We start from the raw sequence: 19,049 nt of genomic DNA on the forward strand, positions 1-19,049 counted from the left end.
ATGTGACGTCACGAGTCGTTTGAACTATTTTAAAATACAGAAGACTTTAAATTTGTACTTCTTATTATGTTATTATGAGTTTTTGAAGCGTGAAATTTTGGAAATCTCATTTTTATACAAAACTGAACATTATTATAACCTTAAAAATAAAAAACTGGAGAAAAAAAGCACGAAACAGATCAGAATGGAGAAGAATCCTGGAATAGGCCAAGACTCAGAAAGGGCTGTCGAGCCAGTGATGATGATGATGATGATGAACATTATTATATAATAAAAAAAATATGCAAGTTCCCTATTGGTCCAACCTCAACTGTCTACTAGGCCATCTCTGTTTTGCATAATTTTTCTTTTATCCTCTTCCTTTTCAAGATAACCAGACTCTTTTTCCTAACTTCACAGCCTTCCCTACTTGATCATCTACTGCTAATTCTACCTGCAAAAAAATTATTACATTTTTATCTATGTCCAAGCCTTGTATAGCTATATTTTTATGCCTATTATTTTATAAACTTTCAGGCTTTTCTTCTCTGATTGAAAAGCTACCCGTTTTAGCTTAATATTACATTCTCTTATTACGGATTTCGCTCAGTTCTTTTGATTGTTCTTCGATCTTTTTTACTCATTCCTCCATCATTTCGATAATTTTTTGTACGTTTTCATCCATTTTCTCCCTTTTATTGGTGGGAGAACAGACTATTATTCGCCTTTTTCTTTAAACACGCTGTAACTCTTTCTCTTGATCTCTTTTTGTCTTCTTGTTGTTTTGGTCTGTTGTGATACCGTCGCTTTCTATTCTATTCTGTTATTTGCCCTTTTCTTCACTGCTCATTAGATATGATCCGTTTCACCGTGATACGGGTCTCACCCGGATCGACTCCTCTGAAGCCTCCTCCCTTCTCAGTGTAACGCCTTATTTTATTTCTATGTGATAATTGTATTGAGCAATGTATACTATTTCGAGTCTCCCTGGTTACAGGACTTCACTGTAAACTTGGCGCAACACCTCTTTCCAATCGACCGGGGCCAGATCCGATATTGGTGACGTTTTATCTGCTTATCTGTTGACCTTACTAAGTACATAGTCCATTAAAATGTTACATTTTTTAAGCCATACCTTGCATTTGTTAGGAGTCAATTTTATTTCTTTATTGTGTAGGGGGGATGAAGGATCAGTAGAAGCTTAAGTTTAAGTTTTTGGAGTCGCCACCCTTGTCCCCCGGCCGCCATCTTGGAAATGGGGTGCAAAGGGGTTTCGCGCTATATCTCGTAAACTACCAACCCTACGGAAAATCTAATTAAACATAAAATGTAGCAAATTAAATTTTCTACAATTTTGTTTCTATTGCTTTTTATCGTCAAGTGACCAACAAAAAAGATATAAACAAAAATATGTAAAAAATGTTTAACCAGTTTCCTTTTGGAGGTTATAACTTTTTTCAGTTCATTTTAAAATAAAATAACATTATAGCAATTTTGTAGAGGGTTTTTCAGCGAATAATTTCCACTATAAAGTTGTTTAATTCTATTTACATATTTATATAGGTTTTACAGCGCTCCAAACTTGACCAGATTCTCGAATGCTCATAGGGATACAATAAAAACGAATCTCGGAAAATTGTTCGAATGTAATTTGTTCGAAGAAATTTATTCGACGGAAATTTGTTCGAATGTTATTTGTTCGAAAAGAAATTTGTTAGAATATAAATTTGTTCGAACAAATTTAATTCGAATAAAATTCCGGATACCGTTTTTAAGAATACCTCGAATCTATTTTAGAATTCCTCGAATAATTTATTTATAAAATAAAATTCCTACCTGTCTAATTGCAATAGCGATATTAGGAGGACATCCCTAAAGGGCCAAATTTTACCTGAGAGGAGGAGACCTAACCCAACTTGCGGGTATTAGAGTGAGAGAGGTATTTTGGTATGTGGCCTTTTTGGGTAACCCCGGATATTAGAGATTACCTAAGTCATTAAGTATTAATCACGTAGACCATTCCCTAGAATAATTTATTTATAAAATAAAATTCCTACCTGTCTAATTGCAATAGGGATATTAGGGGGACATCCCAAAAGGGCCAAATTTTACCTGAGAGGAGGAGACCTAACCCTGCGGTCCTAACCCAACTTGCGGGTATTAGAGTGAGAGAGGTATTTTGGTATGTGGCCTTTTTGGGTAACCCCGGATATTAGAGATTACCTAAGTCATTAAGTATTAATCACGTAGACCATTCCCTAGATACGAATTCCTCGAATAATTTATTTTCGAACCAATTTCCTTTCGAACTACTTTCTTTCGAACAACTTTCTGTTCGAACAATATATATTCGAACAAATTTCCGTCGAATAAATTTCTTCGAACAAATTTCATTCGAACAAAATTCCGGATACGAATAAAAACAAAAGCTAGGCTTACTTTTCTATCTATATATATTATTCATACAATTTATTATGATTTGAACATTCCTATGCTATTATTAATCTGTTTTTGACTTTTCTCCCCACTATAAAACTTATAACCCTAAGCATATATAGAAAAGGTCCAAGAAGTTGTTTGAGGACAAATTCGCCGGTTCAGAAGAAGAATTACGCAACCGCAAAATGCAAAATTCTTAAGAAACGATTTTGCAAAAACGATTTTTGATATCAAAATCATAAAGTATGATCAAAATTAGCCATTCACCACACCGTGGTCAGGATCTCGAGATTTAAGCGTTTTTTGGGTTGTGCCGCTTGTCTATGAAGTAACATAACTTTTTTCCTATTGTATATTTTGACTTAAATTTTCCAAAAAACTTCTTCATAAATTATATTTTATTGTTGTGTTGGTTAAAATTATAAACTAAAAAGTTTGTCACTCAACTTTTTTAACTAAACATGAAACTAACGAAATATGATGACAAAATGTTTAAAAATTAACAACTTCTTCTTTTTTAATGTGTTTAAACATTTTGGACAAATTTCATTGTTATCTAAATACCTCAAAGATGACACAGTAAAATTTTCAAAAGGAAATATTTACAGCGACCAAAGATACAGCGAGGTCAATTTGAAAAATCATCAAAATTTATTTTTGGCATTTTTGTATAAAATTTGATTTTTGAACATGTTCCACCAACTCTAGATAAAAATAAACTTCATGTTCGGATTCAGCGACCTCGAAAACATAAAAATAGACAAAAAATGGTCATTCACCTTAAATTTTATTTTCGTGGTCGGCATAACGGTTGATGCCGCTCGCCTAATATATGGATAGAAAAATATTGTTTTTATTGTATTCCTATATGAGAATTCGAGAATTTGGTCAAGTTTGGAGCGCTGTAAAACCTAGATAATAAATTAAATTAAACAACTTTATAGTGAACATCGTTTATTGAAAAATCCTCTACAAAATCGCTATGATGTTATTTTATTGTGAAATAAACAGAAAAAAAGTTATAACATCCAAAAGGAAACTTCTTACAAAATTTTCTCTTATTTTTGTTTATAACTTTTTTAAAGAAGGTCAAACCGGCAAACAGGTGTATGTTCTCAAAGAAATTGAAAGTGTGTAAAAAACTTTTAATAATCAGCTAAGTACTTTCAGCACATAACGTGCCATCATCAGAGCTTCCTAAAAGGACATTTAAGATAAGAGATTTTTTATAAACAAAAGATTGAAAAAACTTACGTCCTCTTATAAATCCTTCATAGAAGAGTAATTGTTAAAACTCACATGATAAATCATGTATACTGGGCAATAGCCACAGATATTGGGTATAAAACCCTTAAAATTAAAAGTTATCACATTATTAAAAGTAACACTAATAGAGGTACAATTTCCCACATGTTGGGTTTACTTAAATTATGTTTGTCACAAGATTTCTTTTCTTTTAACAATATTATTTATAGACAGGCACAAGGCCTTGCAATGGGAAATCCCTTATCACCTGTACTAGCAGATTTGTTCTTAAATAACCTTGAGTGTAATATCTTTGACAATCATTCTTCAGTTCATAATCCTTTACAAAAAATCTTGTATTGGTTCAGATATGTGGATGATGTGTTAGCTATTATAGATGGAAATTCCTCTGATGCAGAAAATATTCTAGTTTCACTCAATAATTTACATCCAGCCATAACATTCACTTTAGAAACAGAGTCTAACAATTCTATTAATTTTCTAGACCTAACATTGACTAGAATAGAGAACAAATTAAGTTTTTCAGTCTTTAGAAAACCAACTCAGACTGACCACACTATCCCTAGATCTTCTAATCATCCTTTTCAACAGAAGATGGCATCTTTTTATTGCTATATCCACCGTTTACTTAGCTTACCATTATCAGACACAAATTTTACTTCTGAATTAGATATTATTAAACAACTTGCATATAGTAATGGTTACTCCCCTACTTTAGTTGACAACATACTCAACAAATTAAGGAATAAAAGGAATAGATCTCTAGCTTATAATGCTACTCCTGACAATTCTAATTCAGAAGTTATGTATAGATCTATATCATACATAGGTTATCCTTCAGACAGTATAGCCAAAATCTTAAATAACATTCCTAACTTAAAACTCTCATTTAAATGTAAAGAAAACAGCAGGTGTATTTTTTCTCATACTAAAGACAGAATTAAAAAAACTTCTAAAAGTGGCATATATAAATTGTCATGTGGTGACTGCCCTGTGACCTACGTGGGTAGAACGATGCGACCGTTGGATACACGTATTAAAGAACATCTTTCAAAGATCGATAAATCTAGTTTTGGTCATCATTTGCATGCATCGAAACACAGCTTTAGTCCCCAAAGAGATAGTAGGATCCTACATAGCATACCAAATAATAACTATACTAAAATGAATCTACTAGAAGATCTAGAAATAAGTAGAGAAATGAAAAGAAATCCTCAAAACTGTGTTAACACTCAGATTCAATTAAATTGTAAATTTGATCCTATCTTTAAGAAATTTCTTTAATAATTTTGGTTTAGTATACAGTATACCCAACAATTGCTGTAGGTATTTTGAACATTACTTTTTCGGTATTCTTGAGTTTTCTTTCATTGATTACATATAAGTAGAATATTTGAGATTTGACTTAATCTTTTGGTAAATTTGTTAATTTTATAAAATAACAGCTTTTGAACTCTGAACTTGGCAAATGAGACTTCTCCTTGGTTTGTTTTCATCTAACTTCTTTTCTACACTTGGTCAAACCATAACGGTTTGTTTTTTAAAAGAATTTTTGATAACTTACGTACACGTTAACATTTCACTTCAATATTAATATTTGTAATTTTGAAAATTTAACTTTAAAATAAAAAAAAATTTAGTATCTTCACTTAGAATTAATTTAACCAACACATGGCTTTTTAGCCATTTTCAATTTAATTAATTTTTATTTACATACCAATATAGAGGGCGCATAAATTAGTGGTTCCTTCTTTATCATTTGAATGAATGACAGCGCTCAGCTGTTCACGTGAACTCACAACGGTTTGACGCAGCCATGTTGTAATTTTAAAATAAAAAAAGAATTTAGATGTGATAACTTTTAATTTCAAGGGTTTTATACCCAATATCTGTGGCTATTGCCCAGTATACATGATTTATCATGTGAGTTTTAACAATTACTCTTCTATGAAGGATTTATAAGAGGACGTAAGTTTTTTCAATCTTTTGTTTATAAAAAATCTCTTATCTTAAATGTCCTTTTAGGAAGCTCTGATGATGGCACCTTATGTGCTGAAAGTACTTAGCTGATTATTAAAAGTTTTTTACACACTTTCAATTTCTTTGAGAACATACACCTGTTTGCCGGTTTGACCTTTTTTAGAAGTGTGTACAAGTCATACAGTCTGTTTCAATTTATAACTTTTTTGTTGGTCACTTGACGATAAAAAGTAATACATATAAAATTGTAGAAAATTTAATTTGCTATATTTTATGTGTAATTAAATTTTCTGTAGGATTGCTAGTTTAGGAGATACAGCGCGAAAGCCCTTTGTACCCCTTTTTCCAATATGGCGGCCGGGGGACAAGGGTGGCGACCCCAAAAACTTGAACTTAAGCTTCTACTGAACCCCTCTACACATTAAAAAAATAAAATTAACTCCTCTAAGAAATGCAACCCTAAATATTACATTTCAATGGACTAACAAGTCTTGTACGTCTGTGTTTACTCTGTCAATTTTTGTGCCAAGATTGTCCGATTAATTTCACACTTTATGCATTGTATATAATTTATCTGCACTTCGCGAAAAACTCAGGTTTAATGCAGGATCCAAAACGATTAATATTTACATACTTAGCGCTACCTTGTCATTCGGGGGGTCCAAAGTTCCATGTAACAAAATCCGGCATAGCGCAAACGCAAAACCTGAGTAATGTTAATCCTAATTTTTTTTGGTGATTATTATCTTAGGTAAAAGTATAAGCACATAGACAAGATGTTATCTCTAGAAATGATTGAGTCATATTTGGTTTTTAGGTAAAGAAATCTCATTTCCACAACAAAAAGCATACCAAAAATACAGTAGTACCTGCATACGAAGAGGAGACTTCGTCGAGCACGACCGAGAGTAGCGGCAGCCTCAACGAAGACCCCGAAAAAGAAAACAACCAAAGAATCAGTGTGAAAGTTTGCTCAAAAACCACAACAAAAAGAGACAGGGAAAGCCAAAAGACAAGCACTACGAACGGCGGCTTCGTAGACGGCAACCCGAATCACACTAACGAGTTCAAACACGTTCATTTCAATCACAGTAACCATCACAACAAACTGAAACATCAAAAATTACTTGCGAAGGCCGCCAAGGCTAACGAGAAACAAATTAAGGAGAATAAAGACTTCGAGGAGCATCATAAAACCATTGAACACGCTCTCAGTACGCCTGTTAACAACAAACATCATAGTCATCAGAAAGACAGAAGCGAAAAGAAGAAGGAGAGGATTTCAAAAGAACGTAAAGAAAAAGGTATGTTTTTCGTTTTTAACATTTTTATAAATTTTTTTTTGAAAAATAACTTAAGCTTGAGAAAAACATTTAATTTAGATAACTCCTAATGTCTGTTCCTTTATTTTCTACAATCTCAATAATAATAAATAGTATTACCATATTATAGAGTACATAGTAGGTATAGAGTTTTCGTGACATTTGAACTAAAAGTTTCAAATTATTATATGTCAATCCTTCATTTTATAATTATACAGTACCAGTCATATATTCGTGTCCCCTGTCAAGGATTCTTTCAAACTCAAAATAACCTCAAAAATGAAAAAATCGCTGTCTGCTGGGAGGGTTGACATGGAGGGGATATGACATGTCGACAGTGCTTCTCATGGTGGCATAATTTCTAAGCCGTCCCCCACGGGCGATAAATTCGGTTCTTTTTAAAAATATATAAACATTTTCAATTTCTTTGCAACACGAAAATGCAGCAGCAGCATAATGCTCTGGTTAAATCGGAGAGTGCAGGAAGAGTCTATACCGGTTTCGGGGGTCTTTTCCCTCTCATCAGTAGTCCCATATCCTCTTCTCTCCGATTTCCCCAGGCTTCACACTTTGGGCCTTTCCGAATTGCAAAGAAAGAAATGTCACGGATGAACTAGAGCCAACTACCGAAAAACAAAGTAAGTTATCAATCGAAGTAGCACAGAAAACGACAATAAATATCGTTCCCATACCACTAGATTGACAACAGGTGGAATACTTTCTTTGGTTACACCTCCTGAGATTTTCAAAATTTATAAATCATACAGGATGCCAAGGAAATGATGAGAGAATTTTAAATAATGTACAACTCATCTGCTCAGCGTGGTAAAAGTTCCAACAAGAAAGATTCCTTAATACTTCTGCAAAAGAGTAAATGAATTAAAAATGTATAAACATTTTCAATTTCTTTGCAACACGAAAATGCAGCAGCTGCATAATGCTCTGGTTAAATCGGAGAGTGCAGGAAGAGTACCGGTTTCGGAGGTCTTTTCCCCCTCATCAGTAGTCCCATATGGAAGGCTTAGTGTGAAAACCTCGTATCTCATTAAATTACAATTTTACAGGAGAGGCAAAAAACGTGATTTTCTGCATAATATAACCTAAAAACAAAAATTACGTTACGTATTTTTAATTCGAGCACATTGAGACAAATATCTGATATTGGCACAAAGCTAAAAGTGTTAAATGTTGCTATTAAATTGGAAATAAAAATATTAACTATGAAAAACACGTTAATATCCTTGCAGTATATAGAGCCTTTGCCCAAGTAACTATGATAACCTCGTATATCTTGATATACGTGTTTTTCATCTCAAATGGGGTTGTATTGATTATTATTTACGAGGTTTTCATTTTTCATAGCTTATTGCACACCTCCAAATACTAGGTCGATACAATACAAATATTTTGATTTAAGGTTCATAAAATGTTCCTATATGCCGGACTACCTTTTGTTGTTCACAAAAAACATTTCTGCAAGTCGAATCTCTCAAACAAACACTCCAAATTAAGTACCAAATTATTGGTTATAAATATACGTGGTATTCACACTAAATCAAGAGGTTAAATCAAGAAGTGATATAGGTGGTTTCTTTTTTCGGCTGTATAAAATAGTCTAGTGTATTTGGAATTTTTCTAACAGTTGTAAATCGTGAGATAAAAGGTTTTCAAACTAAAACCACTAAAATGTCATTTTCGAAAAAAAATGAGATACGAGGTTTTCACACTAAGTCATCGATATCCTCTTCTCTCCGATTTCCCCAGGCATCACACTTTGGGCCTTTCCGAATTGCAAAGAAAGAAATGTCACGGATGAACTAAAGGCATCTACCGAAAAACAAAGTAAGTTATCAATCGAAGTAGCGCAGAAAACGACAATAAACATCGTCTCTATACCACCAGATTGACAACAGGTGGAATACTTTCTTTGGTTACACCTCCTGAGATTTTCAAAATTTATAAATCAAACAGGATGCCGAGGAAATTAAGATGAGAGAATTTAAATAATTCACAACCCATCTGCTCAGCGTGGTAAAAGTTCCAACAAGAAATATTCCTTAATACTTCTACAAAAGAGTAAATGAATAAAAAATGTATAAACATGTTCAATTTCTTTGCAACACGAAAATGCAGCAGTTGCATAATACTCTGGTTAAATCGAAGAGTGCAGGAAGAGTTTATACCGGTTTCGGAGGTCTTTTCCCCCTCATCAGTAGTCCCATATCCTCTTCTCTCCGATTTCCCCAGGCATCATACTCTGGGCCCTTCCGAATTGCAAAGAAAGAAATGTCACGGATGAACTAGAACCATCTACCGAAAAACAAAGTAAGTTATCAATCGAAGTAGCACAGAAAACGACAATAAATATCGTTCCCATACCACTAGATTGACAACAGGTGGAATACTTTCTTTGGTTACACCTCCTGAGATTTTACAAAATTTAGAAATCATACAGGATGCCGAGGAAATTCTCTCATCTTAATTTCCTCAGCATCCTGTATGATTTATAAATTTTGAAAATATCAGGAGGTGTAACCAAAGAAAGTATTCCACCTGTTGTCAATCTAGTGGTATGGGAACGATATTTATTGTCATTTTCTGTGCTACTTCGATTGATAACTTACTTTGTTTTTCGGTAGATGCCTTTAGTTCATCCGTGGCATTTCTTTCTTTGCAATTCGGAAAGGCCCAAAGTGTGATGCCTGGGGAAATCGGAGAGAAGAGGATATGGAACTACTGATAAGGGGGAAAAGACTTCCGAAACCGGTATTTATATCCGATTTAACCAGAGATCATGCAGCTGCTGCATTTTCGTGTTGCAAAGAAATTGAAAATGTTTATACATTTTTAATTCATTTACTCTTTTGTAGAAGTATTAAGGAATCTTTCTTGTTGGAACTTTTACCACGCTGAGAAGATGAGTTGTGAATTATTTAAAATTCTCTCATCTTAATTTCCTTGGCATCCTGTATGATTTATAAATTTTGAAAATCTCAGGAGGTGTAACCAAAGAAAGTATTCCACCTGTTGTCAATCTAGTGGTATGGGAACGATATTTATTGTCGTTTTCTATGCTTCTTCGATTGAGAACTTACTTTGTTTCAGTTCTTTTTCTTCACTATATTTTCTTGCCTTAGTAATGAAATCCACCTCTTCTTTTCAACCAGATCCTTTGGAAACACAAAGAATCTAAATATCCCCTTTAGTTCTCAAAAACTCAAAAGTTCCTAACTGCTTAGTGAATATCACTAAGAAACTATATTTCATAGATATATTAGGACCTAATTATGGTGATTACACTACAGATTCAGAGTAGGAAACATACAACACAGAAATTCCTACCTTACGCTATTAACAGCTCAAATTAAAGAATTATTGGAAATAGTTGGAGTGTATACTAAGCCCATACAATTTGGTGGAATTTATTTCCCCAAAATAGTTTTATTTTGTGCAATAAATAATTATTGATTGGCGTAAGATTTCTGTAATTGATGTTTGTTTACTCTTAATATTGGCTATGGGCATGTGTCTTTGGTTGTATAGTAATTTCCAGCCAAGTCTAGTCTGTCAAAATGTAACTAACTTCGCAAAAAAATAATTACTAAAACTACTAGAGAGTTGTGTCTGAAATTAGCGAACCGAATATATTATCCTAAAAACACTATATACTTAAGCAGAAAAAGCAGCAGAGAAAGCAACATTTCAACTTTATAGGAATAAAAAAGGCTTTAGATTGGGCAAATCCTGGCTTTTCAACCTTTGTTTACAAAGTGATAATAACAATATGACAGTCAAGACGTCACATTTCGGCTGTCAACCTTAAAATCCCTTCGAATTTTTCTATATTTAAACTATATTTGTATATTATATCAAGACATTTTCTACCATAGAGAGTATTTATAGCAAATTTGTCATAATGTATTGATACATTAGCACAAAATTAATAGTAAATATTTAAATAATCTTTTGTTTTTGTAAATCACACATAAAACATACACCTAACATCGTCCCCGCATTGACAGAGTGTCCCATATGACCTATAATCATAGTTAACGCTCCCAGCGAGTAGCACCTTTTTTGTTCATGGTTTTAACATATGTTCTAAGTTTCCTGTCGTCTATCAACTGATTTTTTTCAATTTCATATAATATATGTTCGTTTTTTTTTTGTATTTCTAGGGTTCCATAAGAAATCATTGGAGAAAAACAAACAAATTCACAATGAACTGACAGACAAACACGACAAGCACGAGAAACACGAAAAAAACGAGAAGCACGAGAAACACAAAAACCCTCTAAGTTTCAACGTCCCCCTTCCAACTCCCATGACGTCGACGGTATGGGGGGAAAGTCGGGCCAAGTTCAGCGACGTCGTGGCGAGATCCGAATCTTCGTGTTCCTTATTTTCGAACAACAATCGTCCCTTGAGTCACACGAGTACGGCGAAGTCAGCAGTTACGAAACCCACAATGTACGTGGAGCCCTACAAACAAACCACCCCCACAGAACTCGGGCCGATTGGATCGAGACGCACAGACAGGAGGTCTTCCAGCGAGAACAACAGAAGATCCATGGGCGAGGGTAGTTTCGGCCACGATAATTTCTTGCATACGAACGGGTTAAGGACCGAGCCAGCCAATAGTTTCTTCTCTGATGAAATACGCTTGGATAATGTCGGTAGGGAGAACGGGTATTTGGGGGATTTGAATACCTGGAACCAACAGCAAACGTTTGGGAGTGCTTTGGAGCCGGGATTTACTTCTTCGGAGGCAAATACCATCATGGAAGGTAAGTTATTTTCTCGTAGACGTAAGTAATAATGTAATTGAAAGGTTTTCACACCTTCTACCGTAGCTAGTTTCAAATACCTGTACACTGGACGTTCACACTGAAGATGGTTAGTTTAGAGCGAAGACGTTTTGTGATTTTTGTGATTTTCCGTTATCTTTTGGATAACTTTTAAGGAATTTTTAATAAATTCATATACCAATATACATATGTAACAGAAGTCTTTACTTCATACTACGTTGAATTGTGAGTTTATTTGACTATACCCATAGATTGCAATATATGAGATCCCTTTAATCAGAAATAACGAACTGAACCGAGGAACCCATGGAAACCGAGAGGCAGCACAACAAGGAAACCATACTAAATAGATTTCTCAAAATTAAATTACAAAAAGATGCCCAAAACAATCACAAATGCCCTATCGGCGATAAAGGAGGGCATCTCCAAAACCAGGAATGAATAATATTTCTAACACATCACCTCACCAAGGCATATTTGCTTATCGAACTATTTAATTCAGTCAATAGAAAAAAAGTATATGAGCCAGTTTAAAATTAACCATAAGCACGTATAGTCACGTATGGTATTTTAGAGGAAACATTCGAAAAATAAACAATGAAAAGTTCGTCTCTTCAACAACCGCTCAAACTAAACATTCTTTATTTATTGTCAACCGCAATAAATCATACAGGGTCGCGCAAAAGGTATTGCGTTCTAAATAAAAGTTTTTTTGGAAGGTGCATTTTGTAAGACAAATTTATACGATATCATTTAATACAGTGTTTTTTTCTAATTTTCGCTGCGTACAGAAGATTATGAAGAAGGAAACGATATAGGTAAGAGTATAATTAAAACGCGTAACGTAACTAGTGGTGGATATGACCTATTACCTCCCAATTTCGATGAAGCTCCATCGATTTGCATGAAAATTGGTGAGTAGTAAGAGGATACTTTAAGGAACAAAAGTGACATGGTGCCAACTTACGCTATTACGCTGGGGTAGATGCCACGCCTTTTCAGGGGTGAAAATTATTTTATTAAAAATATCTCCATAATCGATGGAGGTTCAACGAACTCGGAGGTGAAAACCTTCAGTGACTACACTAATGTTTTAGTTAAAATTTGCAGCTTCTAAATTTATGAATTTTTATGGGAAATAAGCCACAATTAAATTGAAAAAAATAATTTTATTAACGTTTCGACGCCCAAATCGGGTGTCGTTGTCAAAATACAAAATACTACTAAAATAAACAAAAATGTTGTTGCTAAGTAAAATATTCTAATAATTTATTTAATATGACTCATTTATATTGGCAATTCAGACATAGTTATATTATGCATTTTAAAGTAGAAGACTTTTAAATTGATATTTCCAATATTTATGAGTTGCATTCCTGGGACGACTTTACTGAAAGATAGTTCATTCGATTACATGAAATCAACCCCAACTCATGAATATTCGTCACAAAAAATCATAGCATGTGATCTGTCTTTAAAAAGAGAACCAAATGCAACGATGACAGTAAAATTCTCGCGTTAGAGATTCCATAGTAAATCACGAGGGAAAACCAGGAAAAAACCTCGTGATACTATCCCGTCATCGTAAGTGTTTGGTCTTACATTTAATTTACTCTCAAGAAACTAATACCAAATTCTGACTTTAATATGTTTAAATTATAAATAATATTAATAATACATAGATATACGATAAGTAATACTAAAATATAAAATATGTACTAACTCGATATGTTACTGACTTACTAATCGTGGTATTTTCTTTCTATTGACTTCCTTTTTCAGTATGGGTAACCACATCCTACTGCATTCTACCGAGGAATTTGCGACACAGTTGGTGTCATTTAGCATAATTAGAGCCGCTTCTTTGATTTTTCTCTTTTTACTATCTGATTCTTTCAGGACTATATTTGAATCTATCCACTGAACTCTATGTTCATTATCCCATGCGTGTTGACATATTTGAGATATATCAAATTCTCTATTTTTAATGTAAGACTGATGTTCACTTATTCTAACGTTTAATGATCCTGATGTTTTACCTAAATAAAATTGTTCGCATTCACAAGGCATTTTATAAATGCAATTTTTTGTTCTATCTTGTTCATTGCTAGGTTTAGTTTTAGATAGAATAGATCTCAATGTGTTTGTTGTTTTGAATGTTGTTGAAATGTTGAATTTATTTCCTATTGTTTTAAGTTTCTCGGATAGTCCTTTTATATATGGTATTGATCAATCAATCTTGACAATTCCTTATTTATAAACGATAAAGGATAATCATTTTTTAATAAAACAGATGTTAACAATTGTTTTTCTTCTAAAAATGAATTTTCATTAGAACAAGTAATTTTGGCTCTATCATATAAGGATTTAATGATTCCCTTTTTAACGTTGATGTTGTGATTTGATTTGTAATTGAGATATCTGTTGGTGTGTGTTGGTTTTCTATACACTTGAGTCTCATATCCAGTATCTTTCTTTGAGACTAAAACATCGAGGAAAGGCAGGGTGTTATTGTATTATTCCTTTTCCATTGTAAATTTTATTGTCTCTTCTTGATCGTTTATAATATTCAGGAATGTATCCAACAATTCTGATCTATGAGGCCATATTGAAAACACATCATCTACATATCTCCACCATACTGGGGGTTTTAAATTTTGTTTAGAAATGATATTAGTGTCGAAATCCTCCATAAATATATTAGCCAATAATGGAGATAAAGAAGAGCCCATTGCTAGACCAAAATTTTGTTTATAGAATTCATTATTTAGTTGAAAATAGGTATTATTAGTACATAATGTCAATAACTCCATTATAGCTGATACATTTAGTCTTGTCCTAGTTGTCAGTGTATTATCATTCTCTAATTTCGTTTTGATTATGTTTAAAGTTTTATCTAATGGCACATTTGTAAATAAACTGTTTTGTCAAAACTTACAAAAATATTATTTGTAATAAATTCAATAGTTGATAATTTGTTTAAAAAATGTTTTGTATTTTTTATAAATGTGTCATCATTATTAGCAAATGGTTTTATAATGTTAAATAAAAATTTTGATAGTTCACTACCATACTACCATACCACAAATGGGTCTAAGTGGTATGTTGGCTTTATGAATTTTCGGCACTCCATAAAAATGTGGTGTCTTCCTGTAGTGATGTGTCATTAATTTTATTTGATAATATGTTAGATCATTTATATTGGCAATATCATTTTAAAGTCTTCTACTTTAAAATGTATAATATACGTCTGAATTGCCAATATAAATGAGTCAGATTAAATAAATTATTAGAAGAATATTTTACTTAGCAACAACATTTTTGTTTATTTTAGTAGTATTTTGTATTTTGACAACGACACCCGATTTGGGCGTCGAAACATTAATAAAATTATTTTTTTCAATTTAATTGTGGCTTATTTTCCATAAAAATAGTTATTCATAAAAATGCCACAAGGAATTAGCTTCAGAACAATATTCTAAATTTATATTCTTTCTTTTAAGATCCATGGAACCAAAATCTATTAAACACAAGTTCCTACTGGGAGAGCTACAACCCGTTGTTGAATGACAGTCCCCTGTTGCCGGACACGCCGCTCTTGAACGAGAATTCCCTCCTGAGCGAAGCTACCAATGCCTTGCCAACGCAGAACAACGTGACGTCGGCATCGAATGTTTATCTGTGGGGATCGTCTTCGGTGTGGCAACCTTGGGCTCCGGAAACGACGAGGACTCCTACCAGGACACCTCCAGGTTTCGATGAGTTCCTTCACCGGAAAGATGAGGTTAGTTAATCGTCTAAATATTAATTTATTTATGTCGGTTTTGCCATATAGTGTTATTGAGACATCCTGCCAGTCTATTTGCTTTTTCTACTTGATTTCTCACTTCTTTCAATCTAATTCACTATTCTGATTAGGAAATCAGCCACAATTTAATTTGAAAAAATAATTCTATTGACGTTTCGACTTTCACTTCGGACGTTGTTGTCAAAATACAGAATATAGTATATAATATAATATTGTATGTAATACAATATTTTGTATTTTGACAACGACGTCCGAAGTGGAAGTCAAAACGTTAATAAAATTATTTTAAGTTAAATTGTGGCCTATTTCCCAATCAGAATAGTGAATTACAAAAATGCCACAAAGAGATAGCTTCAGAACAATATTCTTTCAATCTCTTATTGTTACATTACATTATTATTATTTATTGATACAATTTCTATTTTACATCTCATTGGTTCTTTACTGATTACTATTGTTTTAGTTTCCTGAGATGAAATTGTCATATTGAATTCTTTTGCTCTTGTGTTAAATCTGTGGGACTAATCTTTGCAGACTATCTTTATCTTGGTCTATCAATATTACGTCGTCTGCGTAACAGAGTATTTTTACTTCTTTGTTTCCCTTTCTATATCGTATTACTTTGTTGACGCTCATTTTGCCAGTTATCATAGTTTAATTTAATATGCTATTCAGTAGTTTTTGTTACTTAATAAGTACAGGGCGGATTATGGATGACGAGCAACCCAATTTATAAGTATATTTTCTATTGCAGCCACATATCCAACCATTTCTTTCGTACCCAAATATCACCATTTTTTATCCCAGCTAAAACCTTTTTCCATTATAATATTTTTTGTGAACGGATGATCCTGTCGTTTTAGTTCAATTATTTTCCTCAAATGTACATTTGACAAATTTCTGATTTGACAAAACTGGTTTGACTAAGAATGTGCAAGTTTATCTGTAACAAAATAGAAAATACTGTAGCAACTATTGTCAAATATCAGTGACACTAACCCAAAAACAATACAAATAAATAAGGAAAGAATTTAAAACCATATCGCAAAATGAAAAGGAAACAAAATGAAGATAAAATACAAGAAATTGAAAAAAAAAAGACTTTCAAGAAGCAAAAAGGCGACAAAAGCATAAGGGGCAAAACTCTTCTTCTTATTATTAAATTGCCCTCTCCTCAATGGACGTTATCTACTACCATGATTGCAAACTCTTATCTGTCTTCAGCTGTTCTTATTAGTTGTTCAAAATTTAGCACTGTCCATTGTCGGATGTTTCTTAGCCATGATAGTCTTTTCCTTCCTAGTCCTTCATCTACTTCTCTCTTTCCTTTTACTATTAGTCCAGCCGTGATAGATTTGACCTCTAAAAATGAAACGAACAAGCTGAATCGGAATTTTGATAAGAATGTCAATTTTGCCACCCCAAAAAAGATGCAAGCCATTCGTACCCAGGGGCTTTCTTTAAAACCCCCCTATTAGGCGCGGGGGAAACGGAAAACATATTGATCAAGAATCTGTATGCCGTAGAAAAAAATGTTTCAAACAAGAAATGTAGCTGAGATAATGTTTAACAAACATGTTTATTAGATCAAATACTATTGACTGTAATACATCCAACTCCCACAGAAATCTGGAAGCACGTTGCCACTAGCGCCACTGTCGGCTTGATTTGAACTACGTTTTGACAACGTAAAATTTGACGTAAACATTCAAATTTAATTTTATAAATTTTTGAATAACGAGCTAATTTTGCTAAATTAAATTAAAATAAAAATAGTTCAAACACTTATACAAAAACAATAATAAAGCAATTTTATGAATGTAAGGTTAGATTGCTCTGGTTATCCTACTCATACCGCTAGATGGCGCTATTTTTTTGCTTCCTCAAAATTATTGGGAAATGGCAAGAGTTGTATGTATTACAGTTTATATTATTTGATTAGATCTGTTGTGTAGAATGAACCGTTCTCTCAGAAACAACGCTTGAAGCTACCGGCGATTCTCAATGTCAGTTACTAGGGTGAAATCAATTTTTTAAATAAAATTCGTATCAACTCAACGAGAAAAATTCGATATCTTTAGATCAGAGTGTCCTATCGACAAAAATCAAAGTACGTTTTAAAGTTGAAGAGTGCAACTTTCGTAAGCAATTTTTGTATTTTTTCGTAAAGGATGTCAGTTTCTATAAAGCTGTTAAATAAATATATTCGTTGCGCGATTTTTGTCATTTTTTACTTTTCTCATGAGATCAATAAAATTTATCACTTTCATTGACCGGTCACTATAGAATTTATTTGCTAGAGCCTAATTTTTAAAACCTATGTATAAGATGAAATTTTGATTTTGAGGTTTGGCATTTAAAAATGCCTAAAAAACGTTGAATTTAAACTTACACAGCTGTAAGAATTTCATAAAATTTGAACAGCTGTAAATAAACGAATGGGTTGACAGATCTTCACATGTGTCCATCAAACAGTGGTACCATCTTTAGAAAAATAAAACGAATATAATAGTGCCATATATTATTGAACACATACTGATAAACCTTGCTATTGTTAGTAATAATGATATTTTTGTTGTTTCAGCAATCGTCACAACAACCGCAACAGTCATCGCCGAGGGAGAGCTACAGCCCCTTCAACATTTCTCCGTTGTGGAACCAACAGCAAACGAACCCATGGAACTACTCCCAAGGACAGTAAACGCCGCCGCTGGCTGATTTTGATTCGTATTTTCGACGATTCTCTGGGCCTTTTGCACTTATTCCATACTTATTTGGAATTTATTGATTGTGTTTTTGTAAGACTGCATGTAATATATGAAATACTCATTTGTGTAGGATTCGTTTTGTCCTACTCTGACCTATTTTTTTGATTTTTCTTAGAAGTCTTTCAATCTCTGGAAAATTGATGTTGAAATCGCCTTCTTTGACTTAAAGGAACTGTTTATACAGTTTTATTTAAAAAAGAAGAACCCTCAATAAATGTTATGAGCAAATTATTTGTACGAGCATCATTTCATTTAATTTTAATATCCCCTTTAATTTTATTTATACCTACAGTAAGTTAATTTATAAGTAAGTTAGTACGCGGACAAGAAGAAGAAGACCTCAGATGCGATGGAAGGACGATATTGTTAAAGCTGCAGGAACTAACTGGAAAAACGCAGCCAAGGACAGACGGAAATGGATAGATTTGGGGAAGGCCTATGTCCAAAGTTGGATAGAAATGAAAAATCATTTATCGATATTTTGTTAGTATCAAACAAAAAGGAAGAATGAGGAAACTAATCGAAGACTTGAATAGTGATTTAACATAAAGAGAAATAATGTATGTGTAGTAAACCAAGTCTTGTTGTTTAATAAGTATAAGCAGATTGTAGTGTAATTACGCTATCATGTTAAAAGTTTTGTGTACCGGGGGCGTGTGAGAAGTAACAGATGTCGTCT

General features: G+C 33.1%; 1 protein-coding gene across 3 annotated transcripts in view; it reads left to right on the plus strand.

Moving 5' to 3' along the window:
- Positions 1-18,601, plus strand: part of LOC126887967 (transmembrane protein 131) — a 103,579-nt gene extending 84,978 nt beyond the window's left edge. For 2 of the 3 annotated variants that reach the window (XM_050655924.1, XM_050655926.1), the window contains 5 exons: positions 6,482-6,968; positions 11,165-11,773; positions 12,586-12,612; positions 15,298-15,578; positions 18,187-18,601. In XM_050655924.1, the coding sequence (XP_050511881.1) occupies positions 6,482-6,968; positions 11,165-11,773; positions 12,586-12,612; positions 15,298-15,578; positions 18,187-18,303 (1,521 nt within the window). In that variant the 3' untranslated portion in view covers positions 18,304-18,601. The remainder of the gene's footprint in view (positions 1-6,481; positions 6,969-11,164; positions 11,774-12,585; positions 12,613-15,297; positions 15,579-18,186) is intronic. The other variant, XM_050655925.1, reaches the window with a different exon arrangement.
- The last annotated feature ends 448 nt before the right edge of the window (positions 18,602-19,049 follow it).

The sequence above is a fragment of the Diabrotica virgifera genome, chromosome 7 (assembly GCF_917563875.1).
Source record: "Diabrotica virgifera virgifera chromosome 7, PGI_DIABVI_V3a".
In the NCBI taxonomy this organism is placed as follows: Eukaryota; Metazoa; Arthropoda; class Insecta; order Coleoptera; family Chrysomelidae; genus Diabrotica; species Diabrotica virgifera.